The following is a 19,643-nucleotide window of genomic DNA, read 5'->3' as shown; positions in this document are numbered from 1 at the left end:
TTTGCTTTTGACCCTGTTTTAGACTGCTGTGTCAAGAGTTAATAATCTCAATTCGTGGTGTCGCACATGCCCCCTCTTTTTTTCTTGATTTTACATATGGCCTCTCGTTTCCTCTCCTTTACAACTATGGTCAAAGGCAGACAAATACTTTTTGCGGCACAGGGGCATTGCTGGCTATTTTAGCAACTTAGTAACTTGCCTATTAGGAAATTGCATTGCAGCCAAGGAAGTTGCTAACTGGTTAGCAATGCTGTTCTCGAGAGACGGGGCCTTTCTGAACTCTCGTCTGGTTGTCACTAAGACACTTGTTTGTTAGACTGTGTGTCTCTCATTTCCCTGTCTCTCTCTGCCTCTCCTGACTATTGTTGATTGTGACTAAAACCCTGTGTTAGACTGTGTCCTTCTTATTCTTTGGTGCTCTTCCTCTCCTCTCCTCTCCTCTCCTCTCCTCTCCTATCCTCTCCTCTCCTCTCCTCTCCTCTCCTCTCCTCTCCTCTCCTCTCCTATCCTCTCCTCTCCTCTCCTCTCCTCTCCTCTCCTATCCTCTCCTCTCTTCTCTCATCTCCTCTCTTCTCTCATCTCCTCTCTCCACCTCTCCTCTCCTCTCCCGTCTTCTCTCCTTTCCTCTCCTATCCTCTCCTTTCCTCTCTCCCCCTCTCCTGTCCTCTCCTCTCTCTACCTCTCCTCTCTCCCCTTCCCTTCTCTTATTTCCTCCTCTTCTCTCCTGGTCTCTCTACCTCTCCTCTCCTCTCCTGCCTCCCCTCTCCTCTTCTACCTCTCCTCTCCTCTCTCTACCTCTCCTCTCCTCTTTCCACCTGTTCTCACGTTGTCCCTTGTGTTTCAAACGCCCCCCTCCCTCTGTCTCACATAGAGTACCATGTAATTTCCACTTTCAAGAGGAACCCTCTCGAGCAGGCCTTCCGTCGGCCCAATGTAAATCTCACCTCAAACCACCTTATCAATCAGTACTGGATCGCTGTAAGCCACAAGGCACCAGCCTTCCTATATGATCTCTACCTTCGGATGACGGGGAGAGAGCCCAGGTAAAGTGCGCTCGCGCCTGGCCCGACCAACTTCCCTCCCTTCCTCCCTGCTTACCTTTCCTCCCTGCCTCTCTGTCGCTGTCTCCATATCGCAGATGTGATTCCAGCTCGCCTCCTGTGTTGCCACTGTGATGTGATGATGATGATGTCGCTGTGATGTGTTGTGATGCTAACTGGCCAGTTGTTGCAGGTGCTGTTGTGTCCAGTGTCCTCAACGCGGGGTGCAAAACACAGCGGAGGCCTCGTCAAGCCAGGAGCTCCTGCTGCGTTCTGCACTCTGTTTTTATGTGTGACTGTATTTGCGTGTGTATGTGTGTTTGAAAGAGAGAGAGAGAGGTAGAGAGTGTATGTGTGTGTGTGTTTGTGTGTGTGTTTTGAAAGAGAGAAGCTGGCTTGCATTACTTTGCAGTGTGTATGTGCGTGTGTGTATGCAATGTGTGTAGTTGCTCAATGTGCTAACCGCTGGCGGTCCCTCTGCTGTGCTGTGCTGTGTGTGGCTGGCTGTGCTGTGTGACTGTATTCTTCTCCACAGAGTACTGTGTAAACACCATCTTCAAGAGCAACCCTTTAGAGCAGGCTATCAGGCGGCCCAATATTAACCTGCGCTCCAACCCCATAACCAATCAGTACTGGACCACAGTGAGTCATACACTCCCCGCCCTGCTGTATGACGGCTATCTCAGGTTGACGGGTCAGAAGCCCCGGTAAGGTCTCTCCACAGTGCCCCCCCCAAAAAAAAAACAAACCCACCCATCTTTTCACCCTTCCAACACCCCACCCCACCCCCTTCCCTCTTCCCTCCCCCTTCTCCCTGTGATTCTACCTCTCCCCAGTGCCAACGTCCCCCAACCCTATCTATTCCCACTCCTACCTGCTCTCCCTGCCCCCACCCCTCCTGTTGTCCTGTCCCCTGTCCCTCCCTCACCCCCTCCCTCCCCTGTCCCCCACCACTGGGTGCTGGTCGTGTGGCATGGAGGGTTGATGGTGAAGAAGCTCAGCTCAGCCCGGCTGTCTATTCGACTTCATGGCATCGGACTCGTCCGCTTCATACCTGCTGCTGCTGTCAGGCCACTGCCAGCATGCGGTCCTGTGTCAGCATGCCTCATCCCCCACCCAACTCTTCATGGTTTTAATGTCTTTTTTTGTAGACATTTAATTTGTATCCAGTTTTTTTTTCTTGTTTTTTTTTTTTTATCGATATTTTTTGTTTGTTTTTTTGGTATGGAGATACAGCTAAGGACTGCTTATGCAGTGAATGCAGTGCATTTCTCCCATTTATAATTATTATATTATAATTTATACAATTTATTTTTAGCAATTCCTAAATGGTGCATTTTGTTTTGGCCTCTTGCGAGCCATGCCATCAAGTCCTCCCATTTGACCCGAGAGTGGCCCTTCAGTCGTCTCCTCCTCTCTTCATCTCCTGGACTCCTGGTCACTCTATAAGGGACACACTAGGGGACAACAAACTCTTACTTACTTACTGTATGTCCAGTACCGCATACCAAGCACATATTTAGTTTATAGGTTTTCAAGATGGTGCTATCTAGCACATATTTAGTGTTCCGGTTTCAAGACGGTGCTATCTAGCACATGTTTAGAGTATAGGTTTCAACACTGTGCTATCTAGCACATGTTTAGAGTATAGGTTTCAACACTATCTATCTAGCACAAAGTGTGGGCGACAAGTCACAGCAGGAGTAGGTTACTGACCATATGGACCTGGCAGGCTCACCATCAGTTGCCGACTGCCTCAGTGCCACAAATATCTTCAGATAGGAAAAAAAGCCAGTTTTTGCCAGCTTTTAAGAAAGAAAATACACTGTGCTGCTAAGAAACACTGGACATTTACAAAGATTTTATATTTTATATAATGCCTCAATACTAATGGAATGGTAAAATGCCCCCCATGCAGTCAAAGCATGTCAGAAATTAGTTTAATTTTACATCATTTTCAAGTGTTTGGTATCGGTTGTGAGAGTATCTACCTTAATCCTTTAATGGTCATAGACATGCAAAAAAAAGATGATAAATGAACCGAGCAGTGGAGCGTTGTCCCTGCCTGGTACCAGCCTGATGATTTGCTATTATTCATCCAATTGACTTAGATGGTTCAATGTACTGATTTCAGTAGACAATTTTAAAGCAATGTTTGATGAAGCGATATAAAGTATGCTTGTCAACAGACCATTACAGGATTAACTGAGGTTATGTTTTTGGACATCTTAAATCGGATACATTTCAGCAAAGTTTACTCTTCATTTTGAAAGGAACAGTAATGTGGTCGAGGGGGAAAAGATTTTGCTGAAATCTGTGTGATTTAACAATATACATTAGGAATAACATGGGGGAATGTGATTATGCCTCTATGTTTGGCCCCCTCCTAACCATCTCTGATTTTGTGATTAATTAACATGTGTTTTTTTGTGTTTCTCAATCATTGTTTGCACGGCTCGTTTTTCCATCTCCCCTTTCCTGGATGAAAACTGTGTCTTGGGAAGGAGTGGGTATCTGAGCATTAACCTGCTAAAATGAATAGTGGCTTGGAATCGAGCCAACTCCGAAAAAAAAAACCCACCTACCCGGCCTTTGGAACCGCATATTTCTATTAGTCTGGCGCTAATGCATTTAATGTTATTACACAGTGTTGCTGTGTGCACATCGCTACAGAAATCCCCTTTTTCTAAAAATTAGGTCATTGAACAACAGTAGCAGAAATGCTCAGGATCCACCTCTTCTCCAAGTATTGAGTGAATCTTGTCTCTGTCCATGTGATCCCGCTTTTCCTTCCTCCCCAATCAAGCCACCTGGACATCAGGGCTCTGCTGATTTTGTGATTCTGAGTGTCATCCTCATCTGTGTGTGTGTGTGTGTGTTTTTTTTTTTTTTAAAGCTGTCATGATCTGTTCTTTATTGATAAAATGTTACACAATGTTGCACACTGGCCTGTGGCATGGCTGGAGAAGCCATCTTGTAATTTTGAACAAGAACAGTTGGTTTTAGCGCAACCTGGCTGTCATTGACTCGTCACAGCATGTGGTGTGTTCTGAACAAACGCTGTGGCTGAAAAGTGCCACTTTTTTAGAGGACAGGGCAGTCACATGGCCATAGTACACAGGACATGTTGTATCGTATCGAGACAGACCAGACCATTGTGTTGCATGTCAGTGGCTGTCTGACCCAGAGATACATTTGGCACACTCAACACGTGCCAACCAAACAAGGGGCCACATGTGAGTGCTGCCTGCCTGCCTGTCTGCCTGCTCGCCTGCACAGTAGACCCAAACAGAGGCAAGCTGACTTGTCGAGTCACCCTCTTATTAGCGTGCCATAGTAACGTGCCACATACCACATACTACATGTTGTACTGAGACAGACCATAGTATATCAGTGACTGGGTCCAGCATGCCATATAGTATACTTGTATATCAGTGGCTGCCACGATGACTCAAGTTGGCAGTTGGTCTCAAATATGTGCAAACTGAGCAAGGGCCACTTTGAGTCCTGAGTCCATTCTGTCTGCCTAACAGACCCAAACGGAAGTCACAGTTCAAAGATCCATGCACATGCGAATCTCTCTGAAATAAAAGAGCAAAAAGTCAAATAAGTGTGAGGTAAAACTTCTTTTCTTTTGAGATGCCAAACGGAGGCTAGTTTGCTCTGTTGGCTTCTGGAGTGTCTAGCCCTCTTATCAGTGTCTGAGTCCAGCGTGCCACGGGTCAGTTTGCAGCTGAAGGCCATTAATGCTGAATGGGCCAGCTGAGTAGCTCAGTGTGGCCCAGCAACACTATGTCACCGCCTGGCACACACAGCACCACGTGCCAGATGACTCTGATGTAAGCCTTACATTTGTCCCCTATATCTCTCCTCCTCTGCTCTCCTCCTCTTCCTATACAACCACCTCTTCTTCTCTCTCTATCTTTTCTTCTCTCCTCTTCTGCCTCCCCCTCTTCTCTTCTTCCTATTTTTCCACCATCCCTTCCCTCATCCTCATCCTTTTACACCACCACCACATTCTCTTTTCCACCCTTTGCTCTCCTATGCCTCCTGCTCTTCTTCCTCCTTCTCATCCTCCTCCTCTCATCTTACTTCTTTCCTCCTCCTCCTCCTCCTCCTCCTCCTCCTCCGCGGTTGGTCCATTTGCCCTGGTGTGTGTAAAGGATGATGAAGACCATTAAGCGTCTGCATAAAGCCATGATGGTGCTGGAGTACTTCACCAGCCACTCCTGGGTGTGGAACACGGACAACGTCACCATGCTCATGAACCAGATGAGCCCCGAGGACCGCCGGGTGGGTAGAGTGCAGCACCACAAACTCTCTCTCTCTCTCTCTCTCTCTCTCTCTCTCTCTCTCTCTCTCTTCCCATAATTTGCTCTGTCTGTCTGTCTCTCTCTCTCTCTCTCTCTCTCTCTCTCTCTCTCTCTCTCTCTCTCTCTCTCTCTCTCTCTCTCTCTCTGTGTCTCGCTCATATATATATTGTATACAGTACCAAACACTATTTCTCTAGCTCTGTCTCTCATTCATAGCATTAGAGTTACCATGTTTCTCTGGCTGACTCCCTCATTCATTCTTCCGACATGGCCACTGCATTATCCCTCTCTCTCCCCCTGGCCCACACATTCATCCCACTGCAGTCACCACTACTCCGCCTTCACTTGCTTGCTCATTCACACTGTCTTTCTCACATCTCTCTCTCTCTCACACACACACACACACACACATACACACTGTGGTCCACTCACTCACTCTGCCTCTCACACTCTCTCTCTCTCTCTCACACACACACATACACACTGTGGTCCACTCACTCACTGTGCCTCTCTTCATTCATCACTATTTTCTCTCTCTCTCTCTCCCCTCTTACTCACTCTATTTACTCAATTGATCTTTCTGTCTCCCATTGGATTTATTTCACTCTCCGTTTTTTTCTCCTTCTGTTTCTCCTGATTTATCGTTTCCTGTAACGGTCTCTTTCTCTATGGGTTGATCTCTCTCTGCGTTCTCTGCCTCGTTTTGTTTTCATTCATCCTCATAGACCCACTGCTTTTACTGTATCAGGAAATGTCTTCACTAATTTGAATATAGAGACAGGCTTACTGTCTCTATTTCGCAGTGTCATGCTGAATATTTCTGAAATTCTACCTGCCATATAATATATATTTTTTTTCATTATCGTATGTGTAAGAAAAGTAGGTGCTCAGTAGTGTGTGCGTCAGTCAAGAGTGTGTAGACTTTTTCATTGACAGTTTATCAACCACCCTAACATTATGCAGACTAGAAAGCAATAAGTCATAGGAAAATAGCTGTGACATCTCAATATTCGAACTTGAATATCCATTACATGGTTGCAGATATTTTTTATCTAGTCATCATTATTCCCATAGGCCCAATAGTAAACCCAGAAATGATGAGTGAGGACCTTAACATTTTATGGCAGGATTGTCGTCGGCTCTACAGGCCTAATAGATCGGATTTAGCTTGGTTATTCTAACTAGGGATGCAAATAATCAATTAATTAATTAATTGTTAGTTGATTGACCTTATCGATCAACTCAGGATTAATTGATGAGTGCAGTTTTCACACGAAATTTCTCTGAAAAATATAAAGTTAAAAATTCAGATAAATTCTAAATTTAATTCGATTTATATGATTTAAGTTATGTCATCGATTAATGTATTAATCGATTAAAGTCAATTAATTGTTGGCGTCCCTTGATCTAACGTGGCTCTTTGTCATGTTCGCAGGCGTTCAACTTTGACGTGCGGCAGCTGCACTGGGCGGAGTACATGGAGAACTATTGCATGGGCACCAAGAAGTACGTGCTGAACGAGGAGCTCTCAGGCCTGCCTGCCGCCAGGAAACACCTCATCAAGTAAGCAGCGCACAGCACAGCACAGCTAACACACTGATTAGGGTGCAGGTCCCCAGGGTCCATCCATCCATCCATCATCCATCTACCTCTGCGTTATTGAGTGATTTCCCAAAACTTGTGCACCTTCTTAGCCCAAGGTCTCCTGTCTGTCCATCCATCCATCCATTTTTGTGCTTCATTGACAGTCCCCCCCCAGACAGACAGGGTTCCCGCGGGGTCTAAAACAGTCTAAAAAATTCAGAAACTGTAATTTTAGGCCTAAAAAAGTCTAAAAAACAGCCAGATTTTCCATCCTAGGTCTAAAATGTATTTTACTCGGGTCTAAAAAAAAATGTTACCGCCTTTCATTTCCGCAAAATTTTAAATATTGCTATTTACTGCGAGGCAAAGTCAAGCCTACAAAAAAAATCAAAATAAAGACGTTCGCTTTCGGCTATGTGCGTTTGTCTGCCAATGAAGTGAAAGGTAAACACTGACGGTGTCATTTTAGCCAATCAGAAGTAGAATGCGGCGGGTTTCCTGAAGAACATTGCGCTCCGCATTGCCTCGCCTGCCACAAGCCCATTTAAAAAATCATTTTGTGATCGCAGGATAGGCCTATATTATCAAAAACAAATAACTATGGGTATGGGCAGAAGCATGTGCTGGCTTCTGGAAACCATCTATTGTATGCATAGTGGCAAAAATGTTTCGTTGGGCGACGAGATCTTGCATAGCCGTTGTTGCTGTTCAACAACTTTGCCCTGACTTACCGGGAGAAAGACAGATTCAGTGGATTTCTGACGCCAAATAGACCAAATAACGCCCATCCGTCACTTTAAAAAAAAATCATGCACACGAGACCTCTTTTGTGAAATACTTGTCTCTAGTCAGCTGCGTCTAGCAAAGCACTTTGCTCGCTTCCCTTCTCCCTTCTCTTGACAACTGTTTCCCAACAAAATTGGCTAAGGCAGATGTAGCTGGTTTATCACTAAATTAGCTGTGTAACAATCGGGATAATGCAATTGTTTATTCTGATTGCATTAAAGCCATGCACTACTTTTATAAGTTTTAGAAGTCGCTGGACTTCAAAGTGCACTGCGTTTCCCTATGCTTCTCAGGGACAGCGTCAGGTGCGTTCTAGATGGAAGCACATCGCAACGAATACAAGATTTTCTGCCTCCCCTGCGCAGCCTGTACAACTGTGTTTCTCCAACAGCAACAAATTTTAACCTATTTGGCCATATTGACTAGTAGGCTACTGCTTGTCTCTTTAGATTCAATTATTAGTGAGGAAACAAATCCCGACATCCAAGGGAATAGCAACTATATTTCTCGCTGTCCAAGGCCATACAATTTAGGTTTAATGGGCAACATGTGCTCTGGCACTACAAACCAGGATTTCCCACTGCACTTAGTCCCATTTTGAAGGCAGCCACCTTACAACAGATCTCACCTTCACATAGGCTAAGTCCCCTGAAGGTTTTTTGTTTTGTTTTGTTTTTTAAACAAAACCTGCCATGTTAGATCTGAAACTGCATAACATTAAACTTATGTCATGGGCTGAATAGATGACCCTATAGGTTCCCCAACCCTGATCTAATGTTATGTAGGCTGTTTGATTTTCTGCTAATTTCCACGTTGCCTGTTTATCTTGCCATTAGCCTACTTCAATGCACTCCAAAGTGAATTTCTGCTGTTCCTGTTTTGTAAAAATGCTGTAATTTTTATTTTATTTCTGAGCATGGACTGCCTTAAAGGAGCTCTCCTGCCAATTTCAATATGCTGTTGTATTGCTCACGCTATCCTTGACAGTAGTCCTACCAGGTGATGCTGCATTTGGCTCAGCCCTTTCCGAGACATTAGCTATTCTAATGGGGTCAGCAGATGTTTACATTTAAAAAAAATCTTAACATATGCCTACTCCAAATATTTTCTCAAAAGGTATCGCTGTTTGCTAGTTGTGTGCTGATGTTGCATAACCTTTTGGATGTTTTTGGGAATCAATAAAAATGTGTTTTTGAATTGTAAACAAACACCTGTCCCCATTACAATGACCAGGATCTCGGAAAAGGCTGCAAAAAAAATCTCAGGTAGGCCTACTGACAAGTCCAGGGTAGCGTGAGCATTACAACTGCATGTTGAAATGGGCTGGAGTTATCCTTTAACAACTAATGATAATGCTCGGGGTTGGTCTAAAATTTAGCTCACAATGGTCTCAAAAGGTCTAAAAAAAGGTCTAAAATTTGACCTGCTGAATCCTGCAAGAACCCTAGACAGACAGACACAGACACAGACACAGATACATCTGCCTTTCAACTCATCCATCCATCCATTCCTCCCTCCATTTCTGCTGTGCATTGAGCGTTTTTCGCAGCTGTGATCCACCTTAGGGCAGGGCCTCCCTCCATCTGCCTTTCAACCCATTCATCCATCCATCCGTCCATCCATCAATCCACCCATCTCTGCCCTTCATTGAGTGTTTTTCGCAGCTGATCCACCTTCTTACGGCCAGGCTAGATTAGTAGGGTGGTGGATTACAGTTCCGTATGAGTGCACGTTGCGTGGCAGTCAGATTAACGGCAAGGCCTGTTTCTTTATTTAATCTCTCTCTGATGTAATTTTTACCCTCTGCATCGGACAGCGATTTGTTGGAAGGATAGATGTAGGATGTTTTCATCTGCTGTGTCTAAAGGTCTTGAAAGGTCGGCCCAGGGGATCAGTGGCTGAAATGCACTAACCCCGACCTCTATAAGCAGGGCTGGACTGGCCATCTGGCACACCGGGCATTTCCCTGTGGGCCCTGCACCCTCGTGGGTATTTTTTTTTCTTTTTTGTTTACGTTCCTTTTTTTGTGATTCACAAATTCCCAAGCTGGGAAACAAGTTTAAACTAACAATAGTCAAAGCATGGTATTTACCTAATACCATACAGTAATGACATACAAATATGAAAATGTAGAGAGGAGAAAAAAAGGACAAAGAATTGTTTTACATTTCTGAAAATAGGGGCCCACGAGGGTGCGGGGCCCACCGGTGAGTCAGTTCTACGTCGCTTATCTTGAGGGGCCCCTTTAAGCCAAAAGTGCCCGGGGCCCTAGTTCTCCCCCAGTGCAGCCCTTTCTATAATCTTGTCCAGGGCACATACGTAAACAAAGGAAGAATTTCCCTCAGCAGATAAGAGTCCCCATATTATCAATGCTTTCAAGTTGGGCCTGATTTTTATTTATTTACTTATTTATTTTTCTTCTAATCACACATTCACAAATCTCTCTCCAAAGCCCTGCAGTAACCTTTTGTCACGGGCCTGTGTGCTTTCCAGCAGCACAGCTTGGGTTGCCAAATGAGACTGATGATTTCCAGCCCCAAAATGTGCAATAAACCCGCCTGGAACTGGAAGCACCACAGTTCAACTAAATCCTGTTGATTTCTATGGCCATAAATCTGCAGATAAACCTGCCCAAATGCCCTTTTTAGCCTTTTTTAACCTGCAGACGGTCATCCTAAGCAGTAGGAGTACTCCTGCCTTTACCAGCACCTAGAATCTGCAGCTGGATCTTTGAACTGACCCAGTAATCCTTATTTTTGTTCCAGATTGCGCAACATCCGCTACACCTTCAACACACTGCTAGTGGTGGTCATCTGGAGGGTGTTCATCGCCAGGTCGCAGATGGCCCGGAACATCTGGTACTTCGTGGTCAGCCTGTGTTTCAAGTTCCTGTCCTACTTCAGAGCCTCCAGCACCCTCCGACACTGAGGAGGTGAAGAAAAGGGGGAGGAGAGAGGGAGGAGAGGAAGGTAGAGAGAGAAGGGCGTGAAGAGGTGGGGAAGTAGAGGTGGCTTCACAAAAGGAAAGGAATGTGACCAAGCCTTTTACTTCCTTCCCTCTCTATTGCTCTCTCTCTCTCTCTCTCTCTCTCTGTCTCTCTCTCTCTGTGTCTCTCTCTCTCTCTCTCTCTGTCGCTCTCTCTCTCTCTCTCTGTCTGTCTCTCTGTCTGTCTCTCTCTCTCTCTCTCCTGGTAATGCCATGCACACTCCCCTCCTCCTCCTCCTCCCCCTCCTCTTCTCCCTTTATCTCATACAGCTATGCATTCAGCGTAACTTGGTCGACTCTCCCGGCATATTTGGAATGTCACTCTTGAGCAGCGAGCCCCCACTTTAGCACAGTGCAGTGACGGCTTCTTTCCTTGCCTGGCTCTTTTGTCTTGGTTAGTTTCGGGGTCTTGCGCAACAACTTCCCAGCCTTACCCTACATCCCAACTTTCCCACCTTTTAAAATACCAAGCCTGAGGGATGGCCTTCCCATTCCTATGGAAAGCAAAGCATGTCTATTCAGGGCTATCAAAAAATGTCTTTCAGCACAAGTGAAGACAAAGAGGTGAATTTGAATGAAATCGCTGCATCCCTGTCGACCCTGTTGATTTCTAAAAGCACTTTGGCAACACCTAACACCTAAGACGCATGGTGCTTGCAGGTGGCCAGGTAGCTAGCTCTGTTTACTGTGTATTTCTGCAGCTCTGATTCCAGGAATGCGGCATTCACCCCCTCGTTCAGCTAATGGCTGTGACTCATTCGTCCCGCTGTTCAATCAAGCACAAGGACAGAAAAAACAGGAATGTGACTGCTAAAAAAATAGCTGCGTGCCTACTAGTTTCTGTAGACAACTTTTTTGCAAGGTCTTCCCATCACCTTTTTTAGACCTACCCTGAGCTCAATGCACACTCTTGGCAGAATACAATATTTTCTGTCTTGTCTTTTTCCCTCCTCAATTTAGATTTTTTTTTTCCACCCTCATTTTGAGTTCTGCCAAATCTAAGTAATTTCTCACACACTACATTTTACTCAGCGGCTGTGTGAGGAAGAAGGCCCCTTTGCACGTGAGTGACTTGAGTGAGTGGGATAAGTGGGAATGTGCTGTTCATGCCTCTGTACAGTTCCCTCAGTTCAGTTCCCAGTTTGTCATGCTATCGTTCAGCCCAGCCACAGCTGGCATAGCCCTCGCCACACCACATGTCTTGCCATAAGAGCACTTCCTGCTTCTAGTATCTAGGAACGTTTTGTTTGTTTAAAGACTGAGTACATTCCCACCTCCAGTTGTCATCACCTACTTTTGATCTTTTCTTTTCCTTTTCATTTGGCTACAGGGTCACTCTCTTTTCCACAACTTCAATCTGAATACAGAGTTTTTTGTTTTGTTTTTATTTTCTATTGTGAAGGGCCTCTTCACCCCAAACTTACAGACGCGTGCATACAGCTCATACGGGGCTTTTCATCGTTACAATTTTTTGAACGTGTGGGACAAAGTGAAGTGGCATAATCAGATTTTTTTTTTTCCTGTTCCTTCAAGTCGTGATCAACCAGTGAGTCACTCTCGTTCCAACCCATACTGGCAAGCCACATTCCAGAACGATAAGTAGTTGTAGTCATGTAGTGTAGTGGATTCTGTTTATATTTATATAAATACATAAACTATATTTTAATATGTAATCATTGAACACACTGCAAAAAAAAGAGCGAGCTGCAGTATGTGATTCTGCGGTGAGCGTATGACTAGGATTAGTGTTGCTTGGTGGTCTGACTGGTTTGTGAACTGTGCCTGACATTTTTTTGACGTAACACACAATGTGAAGGAGAAACGATGTGTCAGTTTTATAATCCATTTCTGTGTACATTTCCAGAAAGACATTGTAATATTATTCTAATGTTGCATCGTATTTTTATGCTTGTAATACATACAGTTGCTTTTTGCATTTACAAAAAAAAAGATAAAATGTAAAGGGGGGTGAGCAAGTAGATTGACTCAAAAGAACCAAAACCCTTAGACAGATTTCTTAAAAGTCGGTTATGGTTCTACGTTAAAAAAAACGGTTATTTTTGTCTTTTTTCCATCTGGTCAGAAGATCAAAGATGTATAGTATACCAAAGGCATCAAATCTTTGGTTATGTCGCATATCTCTCATGTCTTGCGTGTCTCAGCCATTCGTACTCTACTGACATTGTCTGAATGTACGTCACTCCAGCCTGACTTCTTTGCACAGTATACTGAAAGCGTGAGTCATGGGCTCTCTTTAAGTGTGCATGTGTATCCAGTGTGTATACATAGAGCAAGGGGAGTTTGAACATACTTCTCTCTCGACTTGGGTTTGCACGTCTGATGACGGTTCTTTGTCTTTGAATTTGTATTTGTGAGGTTCATCATATGAAAGGGATGCTTGCCTTCGTGTACCTTTGGTCATTCCTATTGTGTTAAAGCTGTCGGGATGAGCTGAACTCTGTTAGGTCAAATGGTTGCAAAAAAAGGAAAGAAATTAAGTTGAACACTGACTAGTGTATTCAGGGTAATTTCATATCACAGCCATGTACAGTACAGGAATGTCCTGTGCTTTCCTTTCTATTGGAAGATTCTGTTTCAGTTTTCGGGTCGAGTGTCTTTTATTTTGTGTATTGTAATTATTTGGTTATCCCATTTGCTACATTACACTGGACTAAGAATTGCACATCCCACATTCAATGACGGTGTTTACAGAAAAGTGGATTGTTCTTGATCATGCTCTATACATTTTCTTGCAAGTCTGTGATTAAAAAAAAAGATACATCAATGGGTGCCTTTTCTTTGTTAACCAAATAAATAAAAAATAAATGTTATCATGAACCTGTTTCTTTTGTTGTTTATATCCAATTAGCTTCAGTGGGGGAGGGACTCCTTATGAGCTAGCTGAATACAACTCACACAGTACCTGCAATTTATTTAAACTTGTGAGTAAAAGTCAATCAACACAAGTTTGTGGTCAGTACATTACTGTTCTGTTCAGTTCACAGTTCAGTTTCTTGAGGGTTTAAAACCACTGAATTTGTCAGAGGAACAGACCATAAGCAGAGTTTTTGAAGTAATGCAGTATTAAAAGTTTTAGTGCTCAGATGTGGTGACAATTTCCTTTATCAATTTCTAACAACAAATTGTAAGGTTTTGCATTATAGACCGCATATTTCAGAAGCCCTAAGTGTTCTTTGCTTCAAAGTGAAGGGTGAAAAATCATTGAATGCAGGCGCCCTCTAGTGTTCGTTACTGAAAAAGAGCATGTCGAGCATAAGGCATGCTCAACCGTTTCTGCTCATTTCACTTCTCTTACCCTGACAATCCAAATCTCCCTCAAAAAGGATTAAGGCAGTGAAGTCTTAAAAGCTTTTAATATGGCTCTCATTACGAGACAAAAAAGATTAAACCTTTTAAATAGGTTCTTTCAATACAGTCGTTTAAGATGCTTTACAAAACCTTAAAAACCTTTAAACATTAATACCGTACAATGGATGAATAAGTATTCATTGCAATTAAACACTGCTCCATATAAACAGAGAAAAACACAGGCTATTGCCAACATAAATACATGTTACAACAGGAATAATTTCATACAGGACAGGAAATGGCCCTATCCTCATGTTAGTGCTTACATGTGCTACATCTGTTGTGCTGTGAGTTTCCCATTCACAAGCCAACACACTTTTAAGTCAGAGGCTTCCTCTCAATACGCTCCTCCAGTTATTCTCTCCGTTCTCGCCCCTCCTTCCCTGGAGTTTTCCCCGCTTTCAAACAGCTCAGAGCAACTTTGGGGTGGGGGTGCGTGTGTGTGTGTGTGTGTGTGTGTGTGTGTGTGTGTGTGTGTGTGTGTGTGTGTGTGTGTGTGTGTGTGTGTGTGTGTGTGTGTGTGTGTGTGTGTGTGTGTGTGTGTGTGTGTGTGTGTGTGTGTGCTTTTACCCCAATCTAATGTCCTCATCCTGATTTTGAATACAGAGTAACTTCTAAATTGTTTTTTATTCAACTATTTTTATTCAAGATATTGAGTAAAAAAGATATTGAATGAAAACACATAGTATCATACTGAGATGCCATGGGTGACGTCAAGACTGGCGTTATGAGGCCAGAGGTCATTAGAGTATACAGTCCGGCCGTAGGAGCGAATTGAGAGGCAGCCAGACAATTCACGCGAGACATGAGGCTGAGGATCCTTCTGGGCCTTCAGAGGAAGTCCGGTTGTGAAACTTCCTGCCCTCCAGAGGACTCTCTGGAATCCAGACAGATTGACCCCCTTCTGCAAAAGAATCACAAAATCCAGTCAGTATGAACCTCAACCAGTTAAGTCTACAGGGCAATGAGAGAGAAAAAAGATGGGCAAAAATATATTTTCTCTCAACCATGCTGATAAATATAGCCACTATGCACAGTATCAGCTCACACATACGGTACGGTAGGCACAAACTTTGACTCTCTACCATTGCCCTTGGCGCTTCCAGGCGGTTCAATACAGTCCTCGTACTGTTGGGTTTAATGAAAAAATTCCTCAGCAATGTTACAGATGGCCTTTGAAGGTTCTTGATACTTCAGCCTAATAGCCAATCAAATCGCTCGCCTCCCCTCTGTATTGCTCTGGCAACAGCATGATTGGCTGGAGCTATTTTTATGGTTCTTTTATTTATTATTTTGAGCCGCTGCATTTGTTTCCAATTTATAAGGTCTGGGTCTGTTTACAAAACAGGCATCTGGGTGCCATATAATAGGCTTACACTGACTAGGGCTGGGAATATGAAGAAAAAAAACATATTGCGATATGGATTACTTTATATTATATATATATTTTTTCAGTTATTCTGTTTTTTTCTATTGTGTCAGTCGCAAAACTGTGTTTCTTTAAAATGAATCTTTTCATTCTTTTTACAATTATATGAAAATAGAGCGTGAATAGTGACAGCACGGAATGTTATTAAATCAATTATATTAAATTGTATATTAGCTGTAATAATAGACAAAATTAGCACACACATCGCACACAACGAAATTGTAATTACGCCAAGGGAGCAGTGGTACCATTCTCAGGGTACCTCAGTCATGGATATTAACTCCCTCCACCAACCTGGCGGGTCAGGAATTGAACCGGCAACCCTGGGGCTACAAACCTGACACGCTAACCGCTTACCCATTGCACTCTATTGACCCAGTCGGCTCCTCTGGCCCGCCCATGAAACTGCATTGTTTTCCCCTCCGAATACTCCACCTGTGGTCATGCGGTGCCAATCACTGCTAGTCATTTGGCATATTGATTAGCCACTACATACAGCGGGTGGAGCAACATAAGCAATATAACCAAAGCGTGGTTACCTGAGGGGCTGGCACTCGAGTCCCTCAGAGCAGGGGCAGTGTTCCCTGGGGCCCTCCACGTCCCATTGCAGGAGGTCCATCAGGTGGTTGGGGTGGCTGTGGCATCTCTCCCCCTCCTGGAGCCGAGGGGTGCACACTGGGTACAGCAGCTCTGCAACACAGGAGAAGGGTGAGGATGATGGAGAGGGGTGAAGCCATACTGCCCTAGCCTTGCGCGCCATCCTGCGTAAGTTCGCCAAAGGATTGGCTCCACTACTAGTCTGGCCCCTGTTTTCTGTGGAGGGATGTGAGCGGTACGGATCTGACCGGCCAACCCTCCCCAGAGAACAGCCAATAAGCGAATAAGTGCCAATGGCTCTGGGGTCCGTTTCTCGATTCTTGTCGTTGCTAACAGTCTTAAGACCGTCTTAAGACGTAACACCATTCCCTTGCATTTAGTGGTGAGCGTCACTGTCGAGAGAGAGTTGAGTCCCTCTTACGAAGGACGTTGCTACCATCGTTAGCAAAGATGCTTTTGAGAATGCCACCCCTGGTCTGCGCTATGTTGTTGAGTAACTGTCTGCGATTGGGTGAGAGCTGTCCAATCATTTCAAACCATAACTGAGTACAAATTTCCCGCTTCCTGCAATCGCGTCAGATCACACAACCTCAAGACCATGAATACAAAATGAAATGGTAGTATTATGGGATGTCAGGATCAGGCTAATACTGCCCTACAAAGGAAAAGTGCAGTAACTACTGTACATGTTTTGCCAAAATTGAGTTTGGAATGACAATGGTCTTCAAATCACCTCCTTTATCTTGTGACAAAGCCTTATGGTCCAAATGTGTCCCATCTCAGAGATATTGCCATGTCAAATTTGCAGTAACTACAACATCCAATCAATTACCAATACTTTGAAGGCCTATTTCTCTGTTTCAATGTTGGCGTAGTTGTTGCACTTTGCCTTTGTAGGGCAATATAGTGGGCCAAGCTGGGCATTCGCTCCGGGGCCCAGGACCCTCCAGTCTTGGTGCTGGGGGCCCTATTGTGACCTTGGTATGATGTATGGGGGGGCCTATAAGTGTCTTGCCCTGGGACTCTGCGTGCAATTGTTCCGACACTGATGATGGGGGGTGATCGTAATGGTGGAAACTGGAGAGGCTTGATGGCTAGATGGCTTGATGGTTGATGGCGGTTAGCCTAATGGCTCAGTCTATTTCAATTCTCTTAATGGGAACAGTTGGTACATATAGTGGTATGTAATTGCTTAACAACAAAGGGACCACAAATGGATGATGGCATGACGTTACCTCTCTGTAATGATGGCCACTTTGCAAAATCTTGTATTTCCTGGTTTTCAGAGCATTCTGTTATAGCTGCGATCATAGACATACAGTATACACATGTACTGTACACATACTGTACTATAGTTCCATACCATGTCTATAGCTGTGATACCTGACCTAGTTACTGATGTGAAATGAAATTGAGTGGAGGTACCATGTGTCGTGACGACAGCTTAGCTTAGTAATAGTGGTGTTGATGGGAGAGAGGTTTTTCATGGGTGGTGGTGGAGCTTTTGGATGGGTCCTTATATTATTTTTTGGAGCAGCTTTTATTTTACTGTGTTAATAGCTGGTTGGTGCTTTGTAAATGTGCAAGGCTTTGCAGCCAGCTTTAGTGAGAATCCATTTAACCACATTTACATGAGCACCACTGCACCAAACAGTGGTGAGTCATCCAGATTTGGGCCAGAGGAGAGGCAGATAAAAACAGTGGATATGGAGGGCATATGGGGAATCAGGAATGGACTGGGTCAGAATAACAAGCTGGGCATCCACCCGGGCTTGAGAGAGACAATGAAGACTGTGATAACATGTTTAGTCATCTATTACAAGCTATGGAAATGAGTGGGATAGAGAGACGAGGGAGGATCGGGAAATGACCCGGTCGGGAATCGAACGCGCGTCTCCCACGTAGCAGTCCAGTGCCCAGCCGACTAAGCCACAGCTGGGCCTAACAGCCAAAATGAATATTGAAATCTGACTGGGAGCGGTCAGCTGTGGTGACATGAGGACTGACACCACTACATTGAGCAGAGGACCAGGCCAACAGTCCACCGGGCAAATGCCCTGTATGCCTCATAGCCTGTCCACCGGGCAAATGCCCTGTATGCCTCATAGCCTGTCCACCGGGCAAATGCCCTGTATGCCTCATAGCCTGTCCACCGGGCAAATCCCCTGTATGCCTCATAGCCTGTCCACCGGGCAAATGCCCTGTATGCCTCATAGCCTGTCCACCGGGCAAATGCCCTGTATGCCTCATAGCCTGTCCACTGGGCAAATGCCCTGTATGCCTTATGGCCAGTCCAGCCATGGAAATAGGGAGTAATTACCAGAAACTAATACTAGCCCTCTGCTTTGAGGAGCCCTGAGAAGGCATAAATAGCTTGGCACTAATGCTGCAGCGCGCACACAAAAAGAAGTCTTCCTGAGTTGTTTTCCACACCATAACACAAATGTTTCACAAGATAATCACATTTCATTCTTAGCACTTTAAAATGAATAAATCTGTTTTTTGTTATCCTTTTGAGTGACTAGAGCCAGTCATACCTCACACACAGCATTGAAATAAATTGAATTAATATGCATGCTGTATGTGAATCTTGTAGGGTAGTCTAGCTGTGGTTCCATCCAGTATGAAAACAAAGTGGAAAAAATTACAGCATAAAATACATTTTATTTTATATAAATATAAATTCAGTTCAGTTGAAAGCATCTGAATGTGTTTTTGGAGCTTGAAAGTCCGGTTCAGGTCCAATGGCCTACAACATAAATCTTTTGACTAACACGACAGATATATTACACATTATAAAACAAAATAAAAAAATAACTAAAACCATAAAATGAAGGTGTGGCCTCACCTTTGTGAAACGCACAGCAGTGCTGGGGGCTGCAGTCGTTCTGGTATTGGCAGATGCTCCCTGACTGTCCTCTAACGCCGTCCGGGGAGCACTTTCCCCACACACACAGCTGGCCTCCGCAGCACTCCTCGTCCTTCCCACAAGCCTAGTGGAGAGAGGAGAGGACAGGAGAGGAGAGGAGAGGACAAGACAGGGCAGGACAGGACAGGACAGGAGAGGAGAGGAGAGGACAAGAGAGGAGAGGAGAGGAGAGGAGAGGAGAGGAGAGGAGAAGAGGGTAGGAGAGGAGAGGAGGAGAGGAGAGGAGAGGAGAGGAGAGGAGAGGGGAAGAGAGGAGAGGACAGGACAGGAGAGGAGAGGAGAGGAGAGGGGAAGAGAGGAGAGGAGAGGAGAGAAGAGAGGACAGGACAGGACAGGACAGGAGATGACAGGAGAGGGGAAGAGAGGAGAGGAGAGGAGAGGAGAGAAGAGAAGAGAAGAGAGGACAGGACAGGAGGGGAGAGGAGAGGAGAGGAGAGGAGAGGAGAGGAGAGGAGAGGGGAAGAGAGGAGGAGGGCACAAGAGAAGAGACAAGGGGAGGTAGAGGAAATGAGGGTAGAGGAGAGGAGAAGAGAGGAGGAGGGCACAACGGGACAAAGGAGAGGAGAGGACAGGAGAGAGAAGAGAGGAGAAGCAAGAAGAAGAGAGGAGAG

The 19,643-nt window shown here is 44.7% G+C and overlaps 2 protein-coding genes across 4 annotated transcripts in view; one reads left to right on the top strand and one right to left on the bottom strand.

Annotated features, from left to right (window-relative positions):
- The window catches only part of far1 (fatty acyl CoA reductase 1), a 35,766-nt gene extending 22,216 nt beyond the window's left edge, over nt 1-13,550 (top strand). For 2 of the 3 annotated variants that reach the window (XM_063196803.1, XM_063196801.1), the window contains exons 9-12: nt 872-1,043; nt 5,204-5,333; nt 6,789-6,916; nt 10,489-13,550. In XM_063196803.1, coding sequence (XP_063052873.1) covers nt 872-1,043; nt 5,204-5,333; nt 6,789-6,916; nt 10,489-10,651 — 593 coding nt within the window. In that variant the 3' untranslated portion in view covers nt 10,652-13,550. Of the gene's footprint in view, nt 1-871; nt 1,044-1,575; nt 1,748-5,203; nt 5,334-6,788; nt 6,917-10,488 lie in introns of all 3 variants that reach the window. The other variant, XM_063196802.1, reaches the window with a different exon arrangement.
- A 1,060-nt stretch (nt 13,551-14,610) lies between these two features.
- The window catches only part of dkk3b (dickkopf WNT signaling pathway inhibitor 3b), an 11,909-nt gene continuing 6,876 nt past the window's right edge, over nt 14,611-19,643 (bottom strand). The window contains exons 5-7 of the mRNA XM_063196036.1: nt 18,952-19,096; nt 16,046-16,196; nt 14,611-14,981 (exon numbers count right to left, since the gene is read on the bottom strand). Of these exons, the coding sequence (XP_063052106.1) occupies nt 14,909-14,981; nt 16,046-16,196; nt 18,952-19,096 (369 nt within the window). The 3' untranslated portion in view covers nt 14,611-14,908. The remainder of the gene's footprint in view (nt 14,982-16,045; nt 16,197-18,951; nt 19,097-19,643) is intronic.

Source organism: Engraulis encrasicolus, chromosome 4 (genome assembly GCF_034702125.1).
Source record: "Engraulis encrasicolus isolate BLACKSEA-1 chromosome 4, IST_EnEncr_1.0, whole genome shotgun sequence".
NCBI classification, from domain to species: Eukaryota; Metazoa; Chordata; class Actinopteri; order Clupeiformes; family Engraulidae; genus Engraulis; species Engraulis encrasicolus.
This window is presented reverse-complemented; position numbering and strand designations above follow the sequence as displayed.